The 27213-nt window shown below is 43.8% G+C and overlaps 1 protein-coding gene across 11 annotated transcripts in view; it reads left to right on the top strand.

Annotated features, from left to right (window-relative positions):
• Nucleotides 1–26295, top strand: part of LOC118663450 (agouti signaling protein) — a 104433-nt gene extending 78138 nt beyond the window's left edge. For 10 of the 11 annotated variants that reach the window (XM_036323096.1, XM_036323092.1, XM_036323097.1 and 7 more), the window contains 4 exons: nucleotides 20452–20621; nucleotides 21905–21966; nucleotides 24688–24904; nucleotides 25204–26295. In XM_036323096.1, the coding sequence (XP_036178989.1) occupies nucleotides 20452–20621; nucleotides 21905–21966; nucleotides 24688–24867 (412 nt within the window). In that variant the 3' untranslated portion in view covers nucleotides 24868–24904; nucleotides 25204–26295. The remainder of the gene's footprint in view (nucleotides 1–20451; nucleotides 20622–21904; nucleotides 21967–24687; nucleotides 24905–25203) is intronic. The other variant, XM_036323098.1, reaches the window with a different exon arrangement.
• Nucleotides 26296–27213: the final 918 nt, after the last annotated feature.

The following is a 27213-nucleotide window of genomic DNA, read 5'->3' as shown; positions in this document are numbered from 1 at the left end:
GTTACCTTTGGGGGAGGAAGAGAAATTAATGGGTGCTATATATTTATTTCTTTAAAATTCCGAAGCAACCCTAACCGGTTTGGCTCAGTGGATAGAGCGTCAGCCTGCGGACTGAAGGGTCCCAGGTTCAATTCCGGTCAAGAGCATGTACCTTGGTTGCGGGCACATCCCCAGTGGGGGGTGTGCAGGAGGCAGCTGATCGATGTTTCTAGCTCTCTATCCCTCTCTCTTTCTTTCTGTACAAAATCAATAAAATATATTTTTAAATAATAATAAAAATAAAATAAAATTCTGAAGCAAATACGGGGGAAATACTAACATGTGTGATAAGCACACAGGTGAATATAACAGTTCATGTGACTTGTCTAACATCACATATGGTAAGTAACAAACATGGAATTTTTTTTTTTAAGATCACCTATCTAATTCCCCATTTAGGGTTTGGAGTCTATCTGTATAGATTAGGGGACCAACCAGAGAGTAATTTGTTCAGGAGCCTACCGCAAGACAGTGGCAGAAGCTAGGAACCCAGACTTCCAGGGTACTTTTCACCCTTACCCACCACCCTGACCCACATCGTTATACAATCTGTTTTATGTTCTGATTTTTCCTCAAAGGTTCATGGTTTTGCCTCCTGTCCATCTTGTGTTTGTTCTATTGGCTGATTACTTTTAAAGAAATAATTTTTTATTGTTCACTTATGTTCATCCCATTGCTTCATACTCAAACAGAATTATAGAGTCATAGCCCAAATCAGCAGTAAGAATTTAATGTCTTTTCTGCTTTCTTTCCCTCCTTTTTTTTTTCCTTCTTTCCCACTTAGTTCCACTTCTTGTAACCCTGTATTCCATCACCTAATATCCCTAAGATATGAGATGTTGTTCCCTCCTCCCAACTCCACATTTGAATTCTTTTTTTATCTGAAGTACTTACTTGGTGAGCCATACAAAAAATTAAAATTTAGAAAACATTCACAATTATGGAGTGCTTCACAGTTTTCAAAGTGTTGCCACAATTTCATTTGATTCTCCTTTCGACCTAGGATTGTAGGCTCAGATAGTGAGTTCAGAAAGTTAACAAAGCCTGATCTAGAATCCAGGCCTCCTGGCATCTTAGTTGCTTCTCATTCCAATTGCCCCTGTCTCTACAGGCTACCAAAAAGAACTTGGTCCCTAGAAACAAGGATAAATCAATTTAGGGCTGCACTGTACTCTCCCACCACCATCCCCACAAAAACAGAAGTGGTTGCACTGCGGATATTCAAGGGTAGGACTTATGAATTGAACAATGCTTGCTTCAGGGCCCTGTGGTAAGCTGCTGCCTTTCTAGGGACCAACTTCTTTTTGGTGGCCATCCCTTAAAAGCCAAGAGATGAGACTGGGAAACTGATAGCTCCTGGGGTCTTTTAAAAATCTCAGCAGCACATCTTGCCTCTGCTGCCTAAGGACAGGTAAGGCACTCAGCTCTGGCTTCCCTTCAAGAGGCTGAGAATGGGCACTGTAAGTAGAAGGAAAACTATTTTCTTCTTGTTTGCTGCCTATAGAGATTCTATTCTTCTTGAAGTTTAAGTTTCAAATGACCTGAGTCGCTAGAAACCCCCTCTGTAAAATAAATGTTACCCTTTACTTCCACTTCTTTTGTAAAATCTGTTCTCCTGGTCTGCTTACCCCTGCTTTTTAACTCAAGAGACATTTCTTGTTTTCATTGTGAATTGATGAGAATCTTCCTCCCGTGAGATGGAGTGAAATTTGAAATAGTGTTTGTAGTATGGTTGGTTGTATTCTTCTTGTCTTTGAAATTACAGACAAGCCAACAGTAAGCCTCCTCTACTGCAAGGTGAGAACCAACATTCCTTTGGCCTCTGCCCTTTGAGGGGAGGCAAATGAGCTTAGTTGGCAACATAAAAATGCTTTCAGAGTGAGTGAAGATGCTGCCACTTTGGATCATTTAAATAACTTGTCAGTCATCTCTCATTTCTTAGTTTTCAGGAAAGCCAGATTTATTTGTTCCACTTTTTTTGGTCAGAGTGGTTAGGAGTTTAGAATAAAGGAAGCAATCTACCTTTCACTAACTAGTAGCTTCTTATTTCTCTTTACCCTGCTTTCTCCATTTCTAGTAGTAAATTATAAAATTCTTAGAAGTACTACTTCAAAATCTCAACCCTGACACAAGTGACATTTTAGCAGTTCTTTAAATGTCTTCAGAAAGTCACTTGTAATATCAGGTTTCTAATGACTTTTAAAAAGCAGAATTTAGGATTTAGGATCAATCTGTCTGTGTAGAATTGGTTCATTTCATGTTTATTAGAGATAGAACAGATGAAAAAAATTCCACTTATTGAAAAGCCTCATTTTCCTAAGTTGTGTGTGTTCTTTCCAGAGTGGATGCCCAAATGCCTCTTAGAGGAAATCTTGAGATAATGTTTTCAATTGTAGATGGATTTGCTCTGCTTTAGTGACATTGGACATTTGTTCTGCTGTTTCCATTGGAGAGGTTCTAGCAAGCTACAGAGAGAGCACACTTTTGGTTTCTTTGGTTATTTGGGGAGGTTTTTGTGGGATCAAGAGATCTTGACTTGGGAGAAACCAAGATGGCAGCATAGGTAAACACGGGAGATTGCTGCCTTGCACAACCACTTCAAAAATACAACTAAAAGACGGAATGGACATCACCCAGAACCACAGGAAGGTCTGGCTGAGTGGAAATTCCACAACTAGAAGGAAAGAGAAAAGCATACCGAGAGTCAGAGGAGGCGCAGGGCGGAAGTGAAATACTAAGGTGCGGAGGTGCGTGCGGAGCGGGCTGGCGGCTGAGGGCGCGGTTGTCTGTTTCAATCAGGAGGGAGGCTCAGGCCCTGAGCTCCAGTTCTGGATGAGTCTCTAGGGACCCAGACTCAAACGGGAGAAGCGGGACTGTCTGGCATCGGTCGGAACTCGAGGGCAGCTTTCTCTCCGAGGTTTGCAGTGGTTGCTGGGACACTGAGAGGCAGAGCCTCTGGGGACCGGACTGAGAGCAGCCATAACTGCTCTCTCCGCCCCGCCCTGTTGATCCCCTGGGACCCGCCCTGCCCAAGCCTTGCACAGAGGCATTTGCGGGATAGCCTCAGGCAAAGGCTAGATTAGCACCTCCCTAGAGGACAGAAGTTCTCCCACTGCAGACACAGCTGATTCTCACAGCCAGTTGGCCTGGAGGTCAAATCCCTCCCAGTGTTACCTACAACAATCAAGGCTTAGCTACAACAAGACTGCGCACAAAGACCACAAGGGGGTGCACCAAGAGTGTCTACCTCAGGTAATTGGGACACTTAGCACAGAAAGCCACTCTATCGACACAGCGAAGCATAAAAATTGCCGAGACAAAGAAACAGGACACAAATGACAGAACTGGAGGAAAGCAGGCTGCTGGATAATAGAATTCAAAACCACACTTTTGAGGTCTTTCAAGAGTCTTCTAGAGACTGCCGATAAACTTAATGAGATGTACAAGAAATCTAATGAGACCCTCGATGTTGTGATAAAGGACCAACTAGAAATTAAGCATACACTGACTGAAATAAAGAATATTATACAGACTCCCAACAGCAGACCAGAGGAGCGCAAGATTCAAGTTAAAGATTTGAAATATGAAGAAGCAAAAAACACCCAACCGGAAAAGCAGAATGAAAAAAGAATCCGAAAATCTGAAGATAGTGTAAGGAGCCTCTGGGACAACTTCAAGCGTACCAACATCCGAATTATAGGGGTGCCAGAAGATGAGAGAGAGCAAGATATTGAAAACCTATTTGAAGAAATAATGACAGAAAACTTCCCCTACCTGGTGAAAGAAATAGACTTACAAGTCCAGGAAGCGCAGAGAACCCCAAACAAAAGGAATCCAAAGAGGACCACACCAAGACACATCATAATTAAAATGCCAAGAGCAAAAGACAGAGAATCTTAAAAGCAGCAAGAGAAAGAAACTCAGTTACCTACAAGGGAATACCCATACGACTGTCAGCTGATTTCTCAACAGAAACCATGCAGGCCAGAAGGGAATGGCAAGAAATATTCAAAGTGATGAATACCAAGAACCTACAACCAAGATTACTTTATCCAGCAAAGCTATCATTCAGAATTGAAGGTCAGATAAAGAGCTTCACAGATAAGGAAAAGCTAAAGGAGTTCATCACCACCAAACCAGTATTATATGAAATGCTGAAAGGTATCCTTTAAGAAGAGGAAGAAGAAGAAAAAGGTAAAGATGCAAATTATGAACAACAAATACGCATCTATCAACAAGTGAATTTAAGAATCAAGTGAATAAATCATCTGATGAACAGAATGAACTGGTGATTATAATAGAATCAGGGACATAGAAAGGGAATGGACTGACTATTCTTGGGAGGGAAAGGGGTGTGGGAGATGCAGGAAGAGACTGGACAAAAATAGTGCACCTATGGATGAGGACAGTGGGTGGGGAGTGAGGACGGAGGGTGAGGTGGAACTGGGAGGAGGGGAATTATGGGGGGGAAAAGAGGAACAAATGTAATAATCTGAACAATAAAGATTTAATTAAAAAAAAATTTAATTCAGGTCCCCTTAAGCAGAGCCAGGGTCTGCCACATGTTTCTTGATCTCAAAAGATTCCTGAAGCAGACTCCATACTAGACCCAAATCACCATTAAAATATTATTCAATTTGGCATCTGTTAGTCATAAGAATTAGACTCATCAGTTTAGTCAGAACAGTCAAATCAATCTGCATATAACAATCTGCATATAGATACAACCAAAGAGATCGAATCATTTTGGTGTTGTTAAAGAAAAAAGTATTCTGATACTTGTTTAAATGGTAAAAAAGAGGAAGAGATTAACCAAATAACTTATATGCATATATGTATACCCCATAGACACAGATAATAGTGTGGTGAATATTTGGTAAATGAATGAATAGGTGGAAAATATCACCCAGGCCAGGGGTGGAAGGGGTTAATGTAGGAGGGAAATGGGAACATCTGTAATACTTTCAACAATAAAGATTGTAATAGGGATATTGTAATGGGGGATTGGGGAATTTGTGCATTTTACTGTATGTAAATTATATCTTAATGAAGTACTATTAGCATGGGGGGAGAAATGTCCCGTGATGACTCTAATGCTAGCCAAGTTTAAGTTCCCTGGACAAATAATTCCTAAGATCTCTTCCAGTTCTAAAATCCTATGATTCTTTTGTTTGTTTGTTTGTTTACACGCTATAATTTTTATATCCCCATCTCAGTTTCCTTGCCAGTCACTTTTACCCACAAATTAGATAATCTCTTTTTATCTTTCTTGGTCAAAGATATTAAGAAAAGCCAGTCCTGAGCCTATGCTAGCACTCAGATAAGGGATAGTGATAAAACTTCAGAGTTGTCTAGGCCCCAGTATCTCAGAACAAAGGCCAAGGAAAAGACATTGAATCAAAAAAAAAAAAAAAAAAAAGACATTGAATCAACATCAGTCTGGCTTATGGTCCTGTTTTCTTGGCCCAACAGGACCAATAAGTCTGAAGATTTGCTGTTGTTGGTTTTCTTTTCTACCTATTCATTCATTTACCAAATATTTGAGTGCCTGCTTTATGCCAGGTGTTACTTGGTAGTTAGTGGGAGCAGCAAAATGAATGTAACAAGGTCCCTGCCCTAAGGGCGTTCAAATTCTATAAGAAAAGGAAAGCCAATATGAAGATAAACAGAGATAGCTGCTGCTAATTGTGATAAGAGCTATGAAAGAAGTAGGATGATGGGATAGGTAGAAACAGGAAGGATACTTTTTAGATAGAATCCTCAAAGAAAGGGGTGATATTTGTACAAAGATCCAAAGATTGCCAATGATCCAGCCATGAAAAGAGCTGAGGGAATCAAGTTCAAGGCCAAGGAATGAACATTAGGGCTAAGGTAGGAAATAGTTTAACGTATTTGAGGAAGAGAAAGAAGCACAGTATGTCTAGAATGTGGTGACTGAAAGGGAGAGTCTATCAGATGAGGTCAGAGAGTAACATGGCTTTGCAAGCAATTTTGATTTTATTTCAAGAACAATGGGAAGCTAGCCCAGGGCATACCTCAGGTTTGGCTCAGTGGATAGAGCATCAGCCTGCAGACTGAAGTCCCGGGTTCGATTCCAGTCAGGGGCACATGCCTAGGTTGTGCAGGAGGCAGCTAATCAATGATTCTCTCTCATCATTGATGTTTCTATCTCCCTCTCCCTTCCTCTCTGAAATCAATAAAAAATATTTTTAAAAGAACAATGGGAAACTATTAAAAATTTTAAGCAGGGGGTGATCTGTGATTTGAATTGTGCCTCTCCACCTCCCTCAAAAAATCATTCTGGCGGCTATTGGGAATGGATGGAACAGGGCAAGAATGGAGACAGGATGTCAATTAAGAGACATTAAAAGTGATGGTGGGCCCTAAATGGTTTGGCTCAGTGGATAGAGTGTCGGCCTGCAGACTGAAAGGTCCCAGGTTCGATTCCAGTCAAGGGCATGTACCTTGGTTGCAGGCACATCCCCAGTAGGAGGTGTGCAGGAGGCAGCTGATAGATGTTTCTCTCTCATTGATGTTTCTAACTCTCTATCCCTCTCCCTTCCTCTCTGTAAAAAATCAATAAAATATATTTAAAAAAATAAAATAAAATAAAAGTGATGGTGGTTTGGCCTAGGGTAGCTTTGGTTAGTGTTTCAGCAGGGATTTAGAACCTCTGGGACTGGGTTAACCAAAGACAGGAAGCAAGAATTATCAACTTGTGAATTTCTCATGCTCTGGCTTTGTCTTTCTCATATTTCCCCTGCATATCATGGATGAAGAATTCCTTGGAATAATAGGCTTAGTCCCTGAAGTGCCATTCTTTTTTTTTTTTTTTGAAGTGCCATTCTTTAGAACTATTCACAAAGAGGCAGCCTTGAGAAGTGAGCCAAAGTTATGGCAAGAGCTTCTGCAGGCCCTTTTCATCAGCCCCTTCCTACCTTTTGGTGTCCCATCCCCACCCTCTGTAGAATCTGCTTCCTAACACCACGTCCCAAAGCTCTCTGGACCCTTATTTCTTTGCTTCTTCCTTTCTTCCCCTCCTCAGAGATCTGCCCTTGGGTAGGAAAACTGAAAACTAATCCAGTAATACTAATTGCTACCAACTTAATCATGACAGAGCATTTGCACTTTACCCTCCTATTAGCCCATAAAACATGCAATGGAACCTGACTGGTTAAGAGAAGATAGTGGTTTAAATCCTATAGATTATCTCACTCTGCCTTCCCATAGAACTCAGACTGGCAGAGAGAGGTTGTCTGAAGAAAAGCATTAACTGGAGACATTCTTTTTTTAAATATATTTTTATTGATTTCAGAGAGGAAGGGAGAGGGAGAGAGAGATAGAAACCTCAATGATGAGAGAGAATCATTGATCAGCTGCATCCTGCATGCCCCACACTGGGGATCGAGCCCACAACACCGGGCATGTGCCTTGACTGGGAATCGAACCTCAGCCTTCCTGGTTCATAGGTAGATGCTCAACCACTGAGCCACGCTGGCCAGGCAGGAGACATTCTTGATTTTGGACCATGGTGGCCTGGGTTAGTGGGTAGAGGGATTTAGAGCAATATATGGTAGGACTAGCTTTCCATAGAAACCTTAAGAGATGACAATCCAGGCAGCCCCTGAGTGGAGGATCCCACTCTTGTCTGGCAGAAGATAAGGGTTCAGAGAACTGTGGACCTGGAGGAGGCAGGATTTAAACAGGCTCCTGAAAGGAAAGGTAGGATTTGGAAAAGGAGATGGGAAAAACCATGGCATTCTAGATAGGGTGAAAAGAACCTTTCATTTGCAAACTGGAAGCTACAAGTACAGCAAGTACAGAAATGTACAACTCTGCCATTATCTTTTTTTTTTCTTTTTTTTTTTTTACTATGCGGAAACATTTATTAAATCTGGGGATGTAAAACAAGAAAGGGCTTAGATGGACACAGACATTAGGAGATGAGGGCATGTGCTGGGGGATGGGGGTGGCCAGGGAGAGGTCAATGAGGGGAAAAGGAGACATATGTAATACTTTAAACAATAAAGAATATTTTTTTAAAGGGCTTAGCATTGAAGAAGCAACAGGAGAACCTAGGCTGGGCTGCCCTAGCTCTCTGGGAAGTTAGAGAAAAGGAGGCCTTGGGAACAGGTTCCATGGACTAGCCTGCAAGGAGTTGCCTCTACCCATTGCTCCCCAGGTTGCAAGTCTCATAGGGTCCCTTAGGGTTTAGGAGATGCATGCCTTTGGGGGAAAAAGTGAGGGAAGAAGAGGGAAAAGGGAATGGTGAGGTTGGTGGTGTTCCCCAGAGGAAGAGCACGTGCTGGGTCTGGGTCCTTTGTCATGAGGTTTTATCTCTTTCTCTCAGGTGGGAACCTCAGGGGATGTCTCAGTGGAGGGTATTAGCAGAATATTAAACAGGGCATCTCTGGATGCCCTGGTTTCCACTGATGGGACAGTGTCAGTGCAGGGGGTCTTGGTCATTGCAGCTGGTCCTCATGTCCCCCATCTGATTTTGCTGCTTTTCTGGATCTGGAGCTGAAATATTACAACTGAGGCCTAGATATTATTACAGGGAGATGACCTTCTTTATCTGCTATAAATTGCTCTGCTAGTTTGTTCAGCTATCAGCCTCCATTTCCCTGTTCCACTTGTCCAGGCTTACTGGCCTATCTCATAAAGATGATACTAATCCAGAAGATTATTTAATTCAAAAGGTGTTCATCGCAGATGTGAATCCATAAATATTGGCAGTGGTCATCAATTAGAAGCCTGCATAGAATTCTTGAAGAAAAACACTTGACCAGCCCTAACTGGTTTGGCCCTGTGGATAGAGCATCGGCCTGCGGACTGAAGGGTCCCAGGTTCAATGCCGGTCAAGGGCATGTACCTTGGTTGCGGGCACATCTCCAATAGGGGGTGTGCAGGAGGCAGCTGATTGATGTTTCTCACTCTCTATCTCTCTCCCTTCCTCTCTTTAAAAATGTAATAAAATGTATTTTAAAAGAAAAGGAAAGAAAAACACTTGATCTTTCCTGTCAGAGGACTTCCAGAGGAGTTGTACTGATGGCCTCAATGTGCTGGTGGACTAGACCTCGAGATTACAACTTTGGAGACAGTTTTGGAATTGTTGGTAGAGTTTGTTCTTTCGGAGGGCTGTGAGGGAAGGATCTGTTTCAGACCTTCTTTCCACGGCTTGTAGTTGACTGTCTTCTCTGTGTATTTTTTCACGTCATCTTCCCTCTATGCATGTCTGTCTCTGTGTCCAAATTTCCTCGTTTTATAAGGACACCATTCATTTTGAATTAGGAACCACTCTAATGACTTCATTTAAATTTGATTAACCTCTATAAAGGCTCTATCTCCAGATTAAATCACATGCTGAGATATTGAGGTTTAGAACACCAACATAACCTTTTTTGGGGGGAGAGATATGCTTCAATCAAGGGGAAACTTTTCTGATCTTAAGACGTGGGCCCTGACAGGTTTGGCTCAGTGGATAGAGTGTCGGCCTGCGGACTCAAGGGTTCCAGGTTCGATTCTGGTCAAGGGCATGTACCTTGGTTGCGGACACAACCCTGGGAGTGTGCAGGAGGCAGCTGTTCGATGTTTCTCTCTCATCCATGTTTCTAGCTCTCTACCTCTCTCCCTTCCTCTCTGTAAAAAATCAATAAAATATATTGAGAAAGGAAGGAAGGAAGGAAGGAAGGAAGGAAGGAAGGAAGGAAGGAAGGAAGGAAGGAAGGAGAAAGAAAGAGAGAGAGAGAGAGAGAGAGAGAGAGAGAGAGAGGAGAGAGAAAAGAAAGAAAGAAAGAAAGAAAGAGAGAGAGAGAGAGAGAGAGAGAGAGAGAGAGAGAGAGAGAGAAAGAAAGAAAAGGAGAGGAGAGGAGAGGGGAGGGGAGGGGAGGGGAGGGGAGGGGAGGGGAGGGGAGGGGAGGGGAGGGGAGGGGAGGGGAGGGGAGGGGAGAGGGAGAGGAGAGGAGAGGAGAGGAGAGGAGAGGAGAGGAGAGGAGAGGAGAGGAGAGGAGAGGAGAGGAGAGGAGAGGAGAAAAGAAAAGACTTGGCAAGGAGTTCTTCCCAAGGACTCATTGATCCCAAGGCGAACAGATTTAGGAACTTTAAAACACAGAAATCCTTGAGAGTCTTTCCAGTTCCCAGATGCTCTACCATTATCTTGTTCCCTATTCCCCAACCGTGGTTGTAAAGAGGCATGCTGGGAGTGAAGCATCAGTCCATGTCCGACAACAGCTGATTCTGATCAATGACGATGGGGCTTTTTTCCTTTCTCTACTTCCCTCCCCAACTGAGAAAGCTGGAGTCCACTTAGGGATGTGCAACACTAAGTTACAAACCCTGGTCTTGTGGGTACGATGAGCAATGCTTTATTCTGGTTAAAGAGAGCCATCCCATTCAGAAAGAAGCAAAACTACTGTCTTGACTTGGTTGTAAATAGTTGCCCTACTCTTTAAAAAATCTATAGACCTAAGAGTGCTAACCCCCCAATCAACATTTTAGAAGCCCCTGATCTACCAGATGCAGCAAGCATGTCAAACTCAAAAGCTAACAGCCAAATAAACAAGGTGTAAGTTTATGTGGGCTACAAAAAAACAAAAGCTTCAATTTTCATAGAAATGTAGGTATATTTTGATAGAGACATGCTGAATACAAAGGGCTGAACTAAATTAGTAATCGTTAACATAAAGTAATAGAATATTTTAATAAAAATTAATATTTTTTCTCAAACATTAACTTACCAGACACTGAATAACTACACAAATTAATAAGTGTAACACAAATAAACCTATTTTTCTTGTTCTCCGAAAGCGAAATATTTCCTGTTGCGCACACCAAACAAGTCAGTACAAGACTAACGGTGTGGCCATCGGCTGCTAAAATACTCGCTGCTGGTATTAGTGGAGAGGAATAGTGCACCTGAGCGTAAGGTGCGTAAGGGACACGATTAATCAGTCATTAGCAAATGTTGTAGTTCATTATTAATAATTATGTATAACAAGATATTGTAAAAATTAAGTCACTAAATTTTTATTAAAATATTTCTTACATACTGTTATATTGGCTGGGCCACAAAAATATTTGTTGTGGGCCACAAGTTTGACATGTTTGAGATACAGAGACCAGGCCAGAGTACAATTTGCCTTTTTTTTTTTTCATTTCCCTTTTTTAATATTGAAGAATATTTTTAAACATAGAACATTTCATATCACCTCCACCCAGAATCATCCTTATTTATTACCATACTAGAGGACCAGAGCACAAAAATTTGTGCACTCGGGGGGGTGGGGGGGGAGCTCCCTCAGCCCAGCCTGTGCCCTCTCTCAGTCTGGGACCCCTCGGGGGATGACCACCTGCTGGTTTAGGCCTGCTCCCTGGGTGATTGGGCCTAAGCTGGCAGTCAGACATCCCTCTGGCAGCCCGGCAGCCCTCGGGGGATGTCCACTTGCCAGCGGGGAGCAGGCCTAAGCTGCAGTCATACATACTTAGTGCTGCTGAGGAGGCAGGAGAGGCTCCCACCACCACCGCTGTACTGGCAGCCGTCAGCCTGGCTTGTGTCTGAGCAGAGCTCCCCCATGTGGGAGCTCACTGACCACCAGAGGACAGCTCCTGCATTGAGCGTCTGCCCCCTGGTGGTCAGTGTGTGTCATAGTGACCAGTCATTCCCAGTCTTTCTGTCGTTAGGTCAGTTTGCATATTACCCTTTTACTATATAGGACAGAGGCCTGGTGCACGGGTGGGGGCCGGCTGGTTTGCCCTGAAGGGTGTCCCGGATCAGGGTGGGGGCCCCCACTGGGGTGCCTGGCCAGCCTGGATGAGGGGTTGATGGCTGTTTTCAGGCTGCCTGCACCCCCTTTAGGGTGGGGGTCCCCATTGGGGTGCCTGGCCAGTCTGGATGAGAGGCTGAGGGTTTTCAGGCTGGCCAAGCCTGGGGGTGACTGAAGTTCCCAGCCTCTCCTTTTTTTCTTTTCTTTTTTATTCTGGGATTTATTTACCTTCTATAATTGAAACTTTGTTGCCACTCCAGCTCTGAGGCCATGGCCAGCTGAAAGCAGGTTTCTGGGTTTGTTTACCTTCTATAATTGAAACATTGTTGCTTTCAGAGCTCAGAGCCAGGCTGCAGCAGGTGGGGAACCTTGGCTTCCTCCATTACTGAAGCAAGTAAGCCTCCTGCTCGCTTCAGCTGCATGGCTGCTGGCTGCCATCTTTGTTGGTGGTTAATTTGCATATCTTGCTGATTAGCCAATGGGAAGCATAGCGGAGGTACGGTTAATTTCAATCTTTGTCTATTATTAGATAGGATTTGCTTCAAGTGGAAGTTCTTTTACCACATAGCTCCAGTCTCCATAATTCTTCTTCAATTTCTTTGTCTTTTCCTTCCTTTTTATCCTCTCTATTTTCCCTTTCTGACTTTTTTATTTTCTTCTCATAAATTCTAAAATCTAGCAAGCTTATAATTTTTTTTTTATAAAGAAGACTAGTCTCGGCCAGGTGGCTCAGTTGGTTGGAGCATTCTCCCAATACACCTAAGTTGTGGGTTCGATCTCAGGTCAGGGCACATAGGAATTAACCAATGAATGCATGAATAAGTAGAACAACAGATTGATGTTTCTCTCTCTCTCTCCCCTTTCCTCTCTCTCTAAAATCAATATACTTTTAAAAATTAAAAAAGAAGACTAATTTCAATTGATATTTATCTCTTTGAGGCTCTTGATTACTTTTTGGGTGCATATCTGATCCTCAATTGAAACATGTTGCCATCCCAAGATAAAAGTTGTGATTATTAAGTTACATGGCACTTTTTCTTATGTGACTTTTTTTTCCTGCTAATGTTTTCTTATTGATTTCAGAGCGGAAGAGAGAGGGAAAGAGAGATAGAAACATCAATGATGAGAGAATCCTGCATGCCCCACACTGGGGATTGAGCCTGCAACCGAGGCATGTGCCCTATGGGGAACCGAACCATGACTTCCTGGTTCATAGGTTGACATTCAACCACCGAGCCACAACAGCTGGGCTCTTACGTGACGTTTAAATTGCCTCTGAAGGCATGTCTAGAATAGTAAAGATATTTTAAGCAACTTGCAGCATTAGGATGAATTTATGACCTGTGAAGGTTACAACTTTGAGGGAAAATACTCAACTGGCTATCTCAATCTGGTTGTGTCAGCTAAAAATTAGAATCATTTTTAAATTGTGAAATCCCATGACTTAAGCCACATGTTATTATTTTTACCAGATTTAGCTACAAATCACTATTTTTAGAAATTAGATTTATTCTCAGAGGGCAATTCTTGCCATCAAAAGGAATATTCAAAAGGATGTCTTGCAACCTCTCTAAAGAAGACGCTGCTCACTTAAAATTATAGCAAGTCACAGTGGGAGGAGAACTTAAACATCTAATCCAGATCCTTTCTCACATAGGTAAAGAAAAAGATGCACATAGAACCTTCACCAGTTTACTCAGTGGTTAGAGCGTTGGCCTGTGGACTGAAGGCTCGCAGGTTTGATTCCTGGTCAAGGGCACATGTCTTGGTTGCAGGCTCAATGTCCAGCCCCAGTTGGGGCGTGTGCGGGAGGCAACCAATTGATGTCTCTCTCTCACATCGATGTTTTTCTATCTTGGTCTCTCCCACTCCTTTCCACTCTCTCTAAAAATCAATGGGAAAAATATCCTCAGGTGAGGATTAACAACAGCAGCAACAACAACAAAATGCACATAGAGAGAAAGTAACTTGCTGGAAGTCACACAATGAATTGCTGGAGGGCTAGGTCTAGAACCCAGGTCCATTCTTTGGCCCCTCCTCCACTGAGGTGACTGATGCCTAGGGCACTAATTAGACAGCTACAAGTGTTGTCTATAAGTAGTCTCATTATTACATAACTTACTGCTGACACTAATTACGTTAAGTGCAATTTAATGTTTCCCACAATCCACAAACTTCTTCATAGCCACCATGTTACATTATCAGTGTCAACTTTCTCAATCTGGAAATCAGGGCTGACTTCATGGGAGTGCAACTTGAGCAATTTGCACAGACCCCACACTTTGAGGGCCTCATGCTTACTTTATTGCTCTCCTGGAGCCTTTTTGAAATTCTGAATTTTTAAACATGTGGTTCCATTTTTCCTTTTGCATTGAGCCCCCTGCAAATTAGGTAGCCTGCCTATAACTTACATCCTAGGAGATAGGCATGAGGAGGAAATTGGTCTCCCTGTTTTATTGGGAGAGAGGTAATGAAATGCCTAGAATTATATCTGGAGGGAGGATCAAGAATTTGGCACCTGTACCCCTGATTCAATCCACCCACTATTTCCCACTACCCAGGCCACACCCCTAATTTGGATGTGTAGGACCTAAAGATTTTTCCCATATGAAGTTTGGCTTCTTAAGAAAAGCTCCTGCCAACATAACTGATTAAAATGGGATGGAAATCTCAGTCATTGGCCTTGGCTATGCTCATCTGGCTACCACTGGCCTGATGGCTCTAAAAGGAAGCCACCCTCCAGGGCAAGAAGGTCAAGGAGACTGCCAAAGGGGAAAGGTAGCATAGAATGGAGAGGAAAGGCACCCCTGGCTGCTGCACAGAACCATGTGAGAGAAGGAGGACCCCACAAGAGCACAGAGGTGAGGGTGGGTATACCTCAGGGGCTGTAGCCCCAAATTAGAAGGAGGCTGAAGAGATTGGAGAGGTCCTTGCTCAAGAATAAGTCATAATATCCTCCAAGACACTGTACTGTTTCACCCCCCCACCCCCACCCCTTGCTCCTGTCTACCCAAGACATTTATTTAGCTGTACCTCAGCTCTCGCACTGGTCTTCCTTTTTTGCTAGTTATTTATTTGTCTTCCCTGTTGGACCAAAGGTCATTTAAAGGCAGGGACTCCATTATTCATCTATGCTGAGCATACAGTAAATTGATTCAATTGAGAGAAACATTTACTGAGGCCTTATTTTGTGCTGTGCATAATTCTAGGCACTGAGTCAGGGGGGTAGAGGGAGGGGGTGGGCATGGAGATAAGTATGGCACAGGCTCAATCTAAAAGAGACAGGCAAATGAACAAATCATCACAATACAATGAGTTTAGGGAGGAGGAATAATTAACTCCCCTGGAATGGGGTATTATGGAAAGTTTCCCATGGTATTCAAAAAACATTTGTTGCTTGATTGCCTATTCCAGGACAATAATAAGTAGGTAAAGCATATTATCACCCTCATGCTACCCCAGAAATTGTCATCACTGATAAGCCTGAATGAACATTAAGAAATGGGCAAGCTCTGCCCTTGGGAGTGGGAGTGGCCTGGGGGGGGTGGCATTCAGGGGAAAAAGGAGACATATTTAATACTTTAAACAATAAATACAAATAAATAAGTGGGGGGGGGGGGGAATGGGCAAGCCCTAACCGGTTTGGCTCAGTGGATAGAGCGTCGGCCTGCGAACTAAAGGGTCCCAGGTTCAATTCCAGTCAAGGGCATGTACCTTGGTTGCAGGCACATCCCCAGTGAGGGGTATGCAGGAGGCAGCTGATCGATGTTTCTCTCATCGATATTTCTAACTCTCTATTCCTCTCCCTTCCTCTCTGTAAAAAATCAATAAAATATATGTTTTAAAAAAGAAATGGGCTAGTAGCCCCAATGGAACCTCCTAAGCTCAGCCCAGCTGCACATATCATGGATGCCCACATGGGTGAAAGACGTGTGGAGCAGTAGGATCCTTATGTAGCCATTGGATATCTGGTGTAGGAAATCTAGTTAACTATGAGTGAGAGATATTTCTCTTCTGGCCCTGACCCTCAGTATTTGGTACAGCTAGTTTGGCAAAGAAACTGAAACACTGTAAAAATTGTGTTACCTCTCCCAGGTTTTGGCATATCAGAAACAGTAGCTGATGAACCATAAGGATAATAGGCTTTGAGAGTATTCCAGGACAATTAAGGGGCGGGCCCTGGGTAAAAAGAAGTTACACTTAGAGAAAGTCCTATGTTTTGGTAACAGAGGGGCCCCAGGTAAAAACAAGTTACACTTAGAGAAAGTCCTGTGTTTTGGTAACGAGAGCAAACTGTACCCTGAATTTGAAGTACAAAAAAGGAGGAAGTTCTTGCAATTTCCTTAGCCTCATTGTCACTAATTAAATATAACTCTCTCTGCAGCTTCTTTAAATCCTTTGATGATATGTCAAGTGACAGCCACTATTTTATTTCTATCACTCTTCAATGTTTTATTACAAAGCAATAACACGCTTGTAAAAAAATTCAAATACTGAAGTACATGAAAATGTGCATGTCTCTACCTCTCTTTCGGGGAGAGTGAGGCGGCCCAAGCGCAGCAAGCAAAGTAGAGCTGTATTTCCACCTCAGAGCGTAGCTGGTGTTCAGGCCGTTTTGGGGCGCTCTGTCTGTGGAATTTGCTTGCTGCTACCTCAGCACATCTACACAACAAGATCGGGGCCTGCCGGCCAACCTCCTGTGATCCCCACCCCCCCTCCCCCACACCCCTCATGCACGAATTCGTGTACCGGGTCTCTAGTGTAAGCATAAACACATTTGAGAGCGTCTTTATATTTGTTCACAAGTGGGATCACACTGTTTATATTCTTCAGTTTGCTTCAATGTTATATTTCTTTAATATATTCTAAACCAGCACTAGTACAGAATGATGTGCCCCTTCTAACAAGCACACTTGCCCAACTATAGAATTATTGCTTGGACAGAAAAAAAAAACTGATCATCTCTGCTCTCATATGCCTGTGATTCTGGATGAGCCCCACTCAGGTTGCAGGAACATAATATACAAAGAAAGGGTCTCCACTTTATCTCCCAGAGGCTGGGTGGTTCTGAGCTTTCTAGGGGCCAGAGACTCCCTTATGGATTCAGAGAAAGCAATGGACCTTCTTTCCCTCCCAAAGAAATGCACATATGCAGAAAGTTTTGCAAACAACATCAAGGTTATGATGCCCCCCCTGCTATAATTTCCTTTTCTTCCCAAGTTTTTTGTTGTTGTTGTTCAAAAAACTGGTGAGGGGAGAGTCTGCCTCCATCACCACTAGCCTATATGAGTTGATCCTCTGCGTTCGGCCCTTCTTGAGCATTACTTTGCCTTTGGCCACTTTTCTCCTACACAGAGATGAGTGGACCCAGGTCCCCAAGTCCCTGGCCATTGGTGCTTGGCAGGACTGGAAGCTGGTGGTGGAAGACAACTGAGCCCAGTCACCTCCTCTGCAATGCCATCTTGCTAGCTGCCCAGACACACTGGCTCCCCTCACTGGTGCCACCCAGCAAAGCCCAGGACAGGATATCAGGGCTGCACCTCATTAACATCTAGTATGGTCAGCAGCTATTATTGTTCACCGTCTTCAAAGAAGACTCTGCTCCTTCACCTCTTCTTCAGTTTCCATCTCTCCCTATACTTCTGTCCCAATGGGTGGTTAGTCATCCCCATCACTGGGAGATTATCGTCTTTTCCTTTGCTTTGGGGACCAACGCTTTGACCCTGAAGGATTGAGATACCAGACTATCCCAGTGCCATCGCCCAGGGGATATCTGCAGTGCTCGGTGTGCACTGTATACTGTTACACTGTCACCGTACTCAGAGATGATTTGGACACTGTTTCCCACACTCCCTCCGTCAGAGCCCTTACACATTAGTTCTCTTGCACACACACACGTATGGACACACACCGACAAGACTCTTAAGGTACATAAGCTGGTTGCATTTAGCCATGACTTCCCACACCCTCTTTTACAGAGTTTAGTCAGATTCAATCACACTCATGCATTTGTAAATCCCTCAGCTCCTAAGGATTCACAAGTAGCCTTTACAAAATCTTTCTTGGTGCAACTGTCTAACCTGCCCCAAAGCCTGGGAAGCTAGAATTAGAAATTATGAATTCATAGAGTTTTAGAATAGAAATATATTTAGATTCTTCTATTCAGTAATTTTTTATTAAGTTGCTACTCTGTGCCTTGTAATATATACTTGAGTTTTATAGTCCTATTGTCTCATTTTACAGATGAGAAACCAGAGGCCCAGACAGGCAGGGTCACACAGCCCCTTAAATGGCAAGTACATCCAGGTGACCTGACTCCCCTTCCTGGATTCCTTCTATCCACCATGCTGAAGAGAAATTCATCTTAAGTGCTAAGCAGTAACTTAAAGCAGCTGATGAGTTTAAGAGAAGGACTTGTCATCAGTGACACTACAAATCAAAGAACTGCCTCACTACTACAGAGTGGAATGACAAATTATTCTTGAGAAACATTACACAGGTAGTCATTGCTGCCAGCATTATTATCCTGTATTAATAGCAGGGAGTGTGTGTCTCATGTTGAGTAGTAACAGCAATGAGGGCTTTTACAGGTCCATAATCCTTTACCTGAAATTTCCAAATCCCCGAACTCTGAAAATTGTAAGGTTTTAATTTTCCTTTGGTAATTCATTTGACAGCAAAATGACCTTACCTGAAATCATTTGGCAACAAACCTGACCTGAGTATGTGAATCAATTCACAGTCTTTGTTTGTTATGAATAGTCACATCTTTTTGCTACAGAAGCATCAATATTTTTATCATGGATGCTCCCAGGCCCCTTATAATGGGGTTTAATAAAGTATATAGATATTGTTTTGTCACAATCCACAAAATTCTAAATTAAAAAAAAAATCTGACTCCAAGGATTATAATACAACCAGGTATTATGGACCTATATTACATTTAGAATATACATATCCTCCCCAGGATTGATGCAAGGTATACTGATTTTTAGCCCTCTCCCAATACAAAGAAGATTAATTCCACTGAGACTTCACCCTTTCCAGACTCAGTGTAGTTTTATAGTTCCACTAAGTTATTTGGGTTCTAATAAATTGTATTTTAAGTTTATTACTTATTGTTGCTTATATAGCAAAGGAACCTTTTGTTGTTGTTGTTAATCCTTACCCAAGGGAAAATCTCCATTGATTTTTAGAGAGGGTGGAAGGGAAGGGGAGAGACAGAGAAGCACCGATACGAGACATGTCAATTGGTTACCTCCTGTACACACCCCAACCAGGGCCAGGAATCGAGCCTGCAACCTAGTACATGCCCTTGACTGCAACCCTTCAGTCTGTGGGCTAAACACTGAGCAACTGGCCAGGACTGGTTTGTTTTTGATACAGGTTTTTGATACAGGTTTGTTTTGTTTAACTATTGCTGATATGAGGTAGAACCTCAGAGATCAAATTGCATGAGGTAAGAACCTGAGGGCCTGAAGAGATGTTTTAGGCTTTAGGGCATGAGATTTGTTGACCCACCACACAACACAGATGTGAGCTGCTTAAGAAACTTCTTTATTGCCTCTTTCTGTTTTACATTTGAGTATTCTGCAAGTCAGCATTTACTTGAAGAAAGAGTTCCCCTGCTAAATAATGCAAACCACTGACCTAGTCCACTCCTCTCATTTTATCAACAAGGAACTTAGAATCTATAAAAAAGAATGGATTTATCCAGTCATGCATCTTACTAATGCTTAAATCAAGACAAGAACTCAAAGCTCCTGACTCCCAGCCCAGTGTTCATTTCATTGACTCCCTACCAGGTTTTGAGAAGAAAAATGGTGGTCAGTTCATGATGGGCAAATGCCCGATGATGAAGGAATCTAAAGAAATCAGGAGGCATGTCATTAGGGCTGAGAGGAGGAGAGGATGGACTTCAAGGAGTTTATAATGAGGGTGAGGGCTGACTGTTTGGATCCCCTACTCCTGGAATATAACAGACATAAAGAAAATTTTACTTCAACCAAGCTGAAGGCTGGGAGGAATAGGTTAGACATTGGCTAGGCTGCTGTATGGAGTCAAGGAATGGGCGGGACCAGCAAGAACAGACATTCTCTTCTCACCCACAGAGCCTTATGGCAGGGCAGACAGAACCTTAGAAAAGCAGCCTCAGCTTCTTCCCAGACCACAGAGAATATGCCCAGGGAGGGCCTGGGTGGAGATGCTGCATTTAGAGAATATGAAGATGCTGCTAAAGCCCTCATTGAGACAAACCCGCACTAACGAGGGAAGAAATCCACTCTGGGATCCGTCTGCTTCATCATAATCCAGCTAGTGATAGATCAATAAATCAACAAATCCAGTTAGCCTATGTGCATTGGTCCATTCTCCTGACTCAAACCACATCTGCATTCATTCCCTCGGTGTGTGGGAATATAGTTTATGCGACGACATACACTTGTCTGAAGGAGCCGTTTATCCCTGCATCTTTCTCATCGAGTCTTATGAGCCTTATCCGTTCCCCTTCCCTGTCTTCAGCCTTGCTGGTCCTCCAGTTCCCCTGGGACACTTGTGGAACCGGGTCAGAGCACCAGCCCACAGAAACAAAGAAAGCAGGAGGGCACATTCTCTTGTCACATCACCTGACTGCCTTCCCTGTCCCACTCAGGCCTCCTCAGATGGATGTCACCCACCTGCTCCTGGCCACCCTGCTGGTCTGCCTGTGCTTCCTCACTGCTTATAGCCACCTGGCCCCTGAAGAGAAGCCCAACAATGACAGAAGCCTGAGGAGCAACTCCTCCATGAACCTGTTGGATTCCCCTTCTGTCTCTATCATGGGTAAGTAGCTTGGCCTTGGGAACAGCTTCTGGGTTCTGGCCGTTGAGAAGGGACTTCAGGATGCCAAACATGCTCCCCAGGCTGATACCAAGATCCACTGCCATAGGTCAAGGCTCCTTCTTGCTCACCCCATGAAATAATCCTGGACGAATAAGCATCCCTTGACTCATTTGGTTTAGGAAAGCCCTGCATACCAACCTACCTAAAATGTAGCTTGGCATGTTAGAGGCTTGGAGAGTTAAGACACTTGGTGAACTTAGTTTAACTTAGCATTTCTGAAACTTATTGAATCACAGCACGTCTATCAGTGGTAACAAACTAGGAAATCCTGCAGAATATAACCAAGTCTGGGATGAATCAGTCCTGTCAGGCCAGGGTTGAGAATGACTGCTCAGGGAATGTATCAGGGCCATTACAGCTGGTACTAGAGATCTGTTTTAAATTATTATTTCCATCTGAAAATAATAACAAGCATACTAGTACTTATTGTGTGCTAGGCGCTGTGAGGTGAGGTACTATTTTTACTCCTATTTCACAGTTGAAGAAATTGTGTCTTAGGAAAGCTAAATAGCTAACATAAGATCACACAGTTCTTAATTGGCAGAGCCAGAATTTAAACCCAGTTGTTTAACTTCAGAACCTAAAATAAAAACTAATGTCCCTTACTGCCTTGCCTCTCACTAGCAAAAGAGGATATTCTAGCTGAAGTAAGGCAAGGGAAGGGAGTTGAAGTACATCAACACTGATTGATCACCTTCGATGTGCCAGACTTTCCACTTTACAAACATACCTTATTTATCCTCAAGACAACCCTGCAAGGTAGGTATTACAGTACCCTGTTTGCAGATGAGAAAACTGAGTCTTAAGAAGGATAAGTACGTTGGCTAAGACTACACAGATGCTATATTGCAAAGACTGAATTTAAATCAGGTCTGCCTGACTCCAAAGCTCTGAGAAATGGAAAACAGGACTATAGGAAACCCAGGTCCATCCATGTGTAAGACACTGAGTCCATTTTACAGGGCCTTCTGGAATTTCCCCTTTGCCTTCCCTCAGAGGACACTTTGCTCTCAGTCCCTGGCTCCAGGTCAGTAGCCAGGCTAACAAGAACTTGATGGCCAAAAAGAGAAACTGATGGCCTAAGTACCAAGATGTGATTCATCCAGCCAACCTCTCATCCTCTCCCCCACCTTGGGACTTCCTGGAGCCCCCTCAGCACTTCCCACTTCACTGCAGCTCAGGGCCCCAGAAACATCTGTCTTTGCTCTCTTCTCTCTTTAAAGGGCTAAACAAAAAGTCCAAAAAGATCAGCAGAAAAGAGGCAGAAAAGAAGAGAGCTTCCAAGGTAGGCCTGGGAGTTCTCACTGTGGGGGTGGGACTGGACTTAAAAGGAGAGGACCTCCAAGCTCTGGGTGGGAACTAAATGATTTTTCAGACCTACATGAAAAAAAGTAGCTGACAGCTACCTAAAGGCTTCCTGCCCTTGAGTCCTGAACCAGACCTTCACAGAAGCCCCAGGAGCTGAAGTTCACTGAGTAAAAAAAAACGTATATGTGAAAAGCATCTTCCTACACTAGCTAGCCCCCTGCCTGAAACTTTATCATCACTTATTCTTTTGGATGAATGCAAAGTTTCCTAAACCTCAGTCATTTCAGAACCATTTCCACAACTTTTGCCACATCTGAGTTTCATCTATGTATTAAATACGTTTAAAATTAAAATGTTATAAATTATATTACTGTGATAGAAAACTCGTATCCTTTGTCATAAGTAGAAGGTAACTATAAAAATAAGTAAAATGAGCCCGGCCAGCATGGTTCAGTGGTTGAGCATTGACCTATGAACCAGGAAGTCATGGTTGAATTCCCGGTCAGGGCACATGCCTGGGTTTCAGGCTTGAGATGTGCAGGAGGCAGCCAATCGATGATTCTCTCATTATTGATGTTGCAGTATCTTCTTCTCCCTTCCTCTCTGAAATTAATAAAAATATATTTAAAAATAATAATAAGTAAAATGAAAATAAAACACCGTTGGTGGATTCTAGCTAAATGGTATTGCCTGCCAAAGGCTCTAAATCTGAAGCTTGTTCTCTGTGTTAAAAGGAAGATTAGAAAGTATTGGGGAGGCATTAAGGACATACTGGCACCAGACCATATTGAGCCTTTCAAGTTGAACAAGATAAAAAATAAACAATCCTTTCTCACTGGGATTCAGCATCATTTAATATTCATGCACCATTTAAAATCATATCACTATGGTAGAGATTCCCACACTTTGGGAAACACTGGAGTAAGGCATTGTTGAGATGCACACATTATTCCTTAGTGTCACTCATTTTATCAGATCATCTGTAACCAGACCAGGGAAACCTGGACTAGGTTTTAGGAGGTAGGAGCTGGCACTGTCTGTCTGATCTTGAGAATGTTCCTGCTCCTCTCTGGGCCTTAGGTAAAGTGAACAAGCAAATCAAATGATTGACAGATAAGAGTATATAATTGACAAATATATCTATATGCTAGGTACCGGGAATATGGAAGTGAACAAGGAGATAGATCCCTGCTTTCATAGAGTTTACATTCTTGTGGGGAAAACAGGCAAACAGCAAGTAAACCAATAAATAGGTGAAATAAATTCTTAATATGATAAACACTGAAGGAATTAAAGCATGGTAATGAGATAGAAAGGAAAACCTCTGCAAGGAAGCATTTAAATATCAGACTGAAAAATTCAGTCATCTCAAGCAGCAACACCCAGTACAAATACAATGGGAACCACATATATAATTTTAAATGTTATAACAGCCACATTTTTTAAAAGTAAAAGGAAACACATGTAATTAACTTTAATATTGTATTTAACCCAATATGTCCAAAATATTATTTTCTTTTCTTTTTGATTTCAGAGAGGAAGGGAGAGGAAGAGAGATAGAAACATCAATGATGAGAGAGAATCATCAATCAGCTGCCTCCTACATGACCCCTACTGGGGATGGAGCCCACAACCTGGGCATGTGCCCTGACTGGGACTCCAACCATGACCTCCTGGTTTATAGTTCAGTGCTCAGTGGTTACTGAGCCACACTGGCTGGGCCACATCTTAATTCAGATGTTAATTTTTAACAAAGTCAACGTAATCCTAAAAAACAATAAAGTGTTTATCAAAAAATTTTTACACTACTTCAGTTTTAAATTAAATGAAAAATTTTGAAGATCTTTATTGATTTTTTTTAGAGGGAGAGCAAAAGAGAGAAACATTTATGTGAGATTGGCTACCTTACCATCTGATGGAGCCAAAACCCAGGCATGTGCCCAACCAGGAATAGAAGGGGCAACTTTTCAGTGCATAGGACAACGCCCAGCCCACTGAGCCACATGAGCCAGGGCTAAATTGGATAAAATTTGAAAATTCAGTTTTTCAGTTTTACTAGAGACACAGGAAAGGGAGTATCCAGCTCAAAGACACTGCGGTAGTAACACTTTTTCGTTTGGTGCACAGAAGGAAGGCCAGTGGGGCAGTGTGGTGAAGGCGTTAAGGGGAGGGGTGGGCGCACACAGGGCCTCAGGGTCAAAGTAAAGTTTATGTTTTATTGCAAGTGCAAGGAAAAACCATTGGGGGGCTTTAAACCAGAGTGGGATGCCATCATAGGTTTTCGGAGAGGTTTCTTTGGAGCACTGGAGGATGGACTGTAAGGCGCCCAGGGCAGCACAGAACACAGTGGCCTGGCCCAGGGTAGCGGAGGTGAAGAAGTGGGTAGAGTCAGGATTTATTGTGAAGGCAGAACTGAGAGGACAGAAAGGGAGAAGAAGTTAAAAACGGTGGAGTTGAGTGGGGTCCCTGAGGGAGCGAAGAGGGCCAGGCTGGGCCATGTCAGTTTTGCTGAGGATGGAGGCGGCGGGACATGATTAGGGAGCAGGCCGGGGCCCCCTGGGGTGAGTCGAGCAGGTGGTGGGCAGTGGGTGGGGATGTCGGGTCCGGGTCCGTGGCCTCCATAGCCCAAAGATTCCCAGGCAGAGGTGAGGTCGGGTGGGGCAGGAGTGGGCGATTGGACAGCCCCGGCATTTCCCAGCAGAGAAAGGCTTCGATTAAGAAGGTGACGCGGATCCGGCCCCCGCCACCCGATCCCTGCGTAGCCACCCGCGAGAGCTGCAAACAGCCGGCGCCCCCCTGCTGTGACCCGTGCGCCTCCTGCATGTGCCGCTTCTTCCGCAGCACCTGTTCCTGCCGAGTGCTCACTCCCAACTGCTGAGCGCCGCTCCCGGCTGCCAGCGGGGCGGGGCTTCCAGGTAGGAACTCCCCCTCGACCCTGGGGTCCCTGAAGGGCTGGTGATCTCTACTAAGATGTGGCTTCTTAGGACTGGGCGCGGGCGCGGGCGTGGCTACTGAGGTTGGGCGTAGCTTTTAGCAGGCGGGACTTCAAGGGCACGTAGCTTGGGCTGGGCTAAAACCCAAATAGTTCGTGCAGGCCGACTGAAAGTGTGTGGCTGTTTTTTTTTTTCTCGTTTGTTTTTTTAATTAAATCTTTATTGTTCAGATTATTACATTTGTTCCTCTTTTTTCCCCCCCATAACTCCCCTCCTCCCAGTTCCCGCCCCACCCTTCGCCCTCACTCCCCACCCACTGTCCTCATCCATAGGTGCACGATTTTTGTCCAGTCTCTTCCCGCCAGAAAGATCCTTTTCCCTTCGAGGAGTCCGCTTTACATCGAAAGTACGGCAGGCTGCGCACGCACTATTTCCGTGGTCTGGGGGGAAACCCGATCATCCCGGCCCTAAAGCTATACTCCTCTTAAGCGTTTCTCCAGGTCAGCTGGAGACAGTGCTGCCCCCTACCTTTAAACCTGAGAACACCCGAAGATGCCTCCACATCCAGGGAATGCAGACCACCAGACAGAAAGGAAACATTAAGGATCTACCATTCAGTCTTTCCCCTTCTAAGGAGCTCCCCCTACCCCCCGCCCCCGAGAAAAACAAGGAAGGTACAACTCCATACACAATCTCACTGGTTTGTCTGTCCTGGGGGGATCTGCTGATAAACCTGGGATGGCTGCTTGTGACTGGGCGATGCCATGGGTCCCTACAGCCAGAAGGCTATGCCTTAGGAGACTTCCAAACAAAGGTGCCACTTGTGCCCACTCCTCCCTTTTTCCCCAGGATTTCCAGAGGTGCAGGGGACTGAGAGGAGTTTCTCCCACTGCCAAGCTAAATAAATACTGACCATTGGTCCCCAGGCATTAACCCTGACAACCTTTAGTTGGGGCTCCAAGTAAAAAGCAGGGGTTCAGGACTCCTTCCTCACTCACACCTCACTGTCAGCCAGGAAGCAGGCAGTGAGCTTGGTGATTTGAAAATAAAAAGAAACCACTAAAATGGGAGTCCAGAGGCCAGAAAGGGAAGCTCTAACACTCCATGGCAACTACAGGAAGAGTTGTCAATTACAGGCCCCAACAGGAAAAGATGTTCATTGCATCTCCTACAAGAAATCAACTACCCTAGCAGCTCTGCCAATGAGAAACCGTCACCTCCCCGAAATCACTTTTCTCCAATGGACCTTTGTTCAAAACCTATCCCAAATCCCTTTTTCTCCATAAAATACGGTTCCTTTCCTTCATTCTATGGCTTTTGTTATAGTTTGCTTGCCCTGATTTGCAACACTGCTGTTCCCAAATAAACTCATTTTTGCTGATAAAATAACTTTTAAAAAAATTACTGACTTTGGAGACAGAAGGGAGAGATACATTGGTTCGTTGTACCACTCGTTTGATGTCCCAGAGAAGGGATTGAATCCGCAACCTCGGCATTTCGGGATATGCTCTAACCAACTGAGATACCCAGCCAGGTAAAATAACTTTTACTTTTAAGGTCAACAGTGAGTAGGTAGCAACCTTTGTCCTGGATTATTGGGGACTGTCGCTTAAAATGTCCCAAGCTGTTGTCTGAAATTTCATTCTTAGAAATTATCTGAGTCTGTGAGAAGCTAAGTGCAGCATATCTTTGGACGGGCCTGGGAAGAGGAATGCCTGGGATACTGCTTTGGGGAGAAAGGAGATTGAGGTGGGAAGGAGGTCTTTGATCCCAGCCAAAGTCAGGGGTCACAAAGAAACTCCCAGCACCTTGTGGCGCAAGAGCTGCAGGAGCAGGGACACCACTTGTCAGTGCACCCCAGCAGCTGGAGCCCTTCCTCAAGGAATCACTACAAGCAAGAAACAGGAAGTTGCAAACTGGCATAAGGTGAATTTATGTCAGAGTGGAACATCGACCAACTGCCTCCTGCACACTCTGACCAGGGATTAAGCCCACAACCTGGGCAAGTGCCCTGACCAGAAATCGAACCAGCAACCTCTCAGTGCATGGGATGATGTCCAACCGAGCCATACCGTCCAGGGCCATATGATGATTTTAAAAAAGCCTCTGTACAAGAATGATTCTAGAAGCTGAGGCAGAAAAAATGTGAAGCAGTTGCCTCAACCCTGATAGCTACCATGTATCTCTGTCCTTAGAGGTGAGGACACTGGGGCTCAGGGCCAGCACAACTACAGCCACCTCCCCTGGCCCAGTTGTCCATTCACAATCTTCCATCTTCCAAATTCCTTAAA

This window comes from Myotis myotis, unplaced genomic scaffold (genome assembly GCF_014108235.1).
Source record: "Myotis myotis isolate mMyoMyo1 unplaced genomic scaffold, mMyoMyo1.p scaffold_m19_p_9, whole genome shotgun sequence".
In the NCBI taxonomy this organism is placed as follows: Eukaryota; Metazoa; Chordata; class Mammalia; order Chiroptera; family Vespertilionidae; genus Myotis; species Myotis myotis.
The sequence above is the reverse complement of the archived record's forward strand: the minus strand, read 5'-3'. Positions and strand labels throughout refer to the sequence as shown.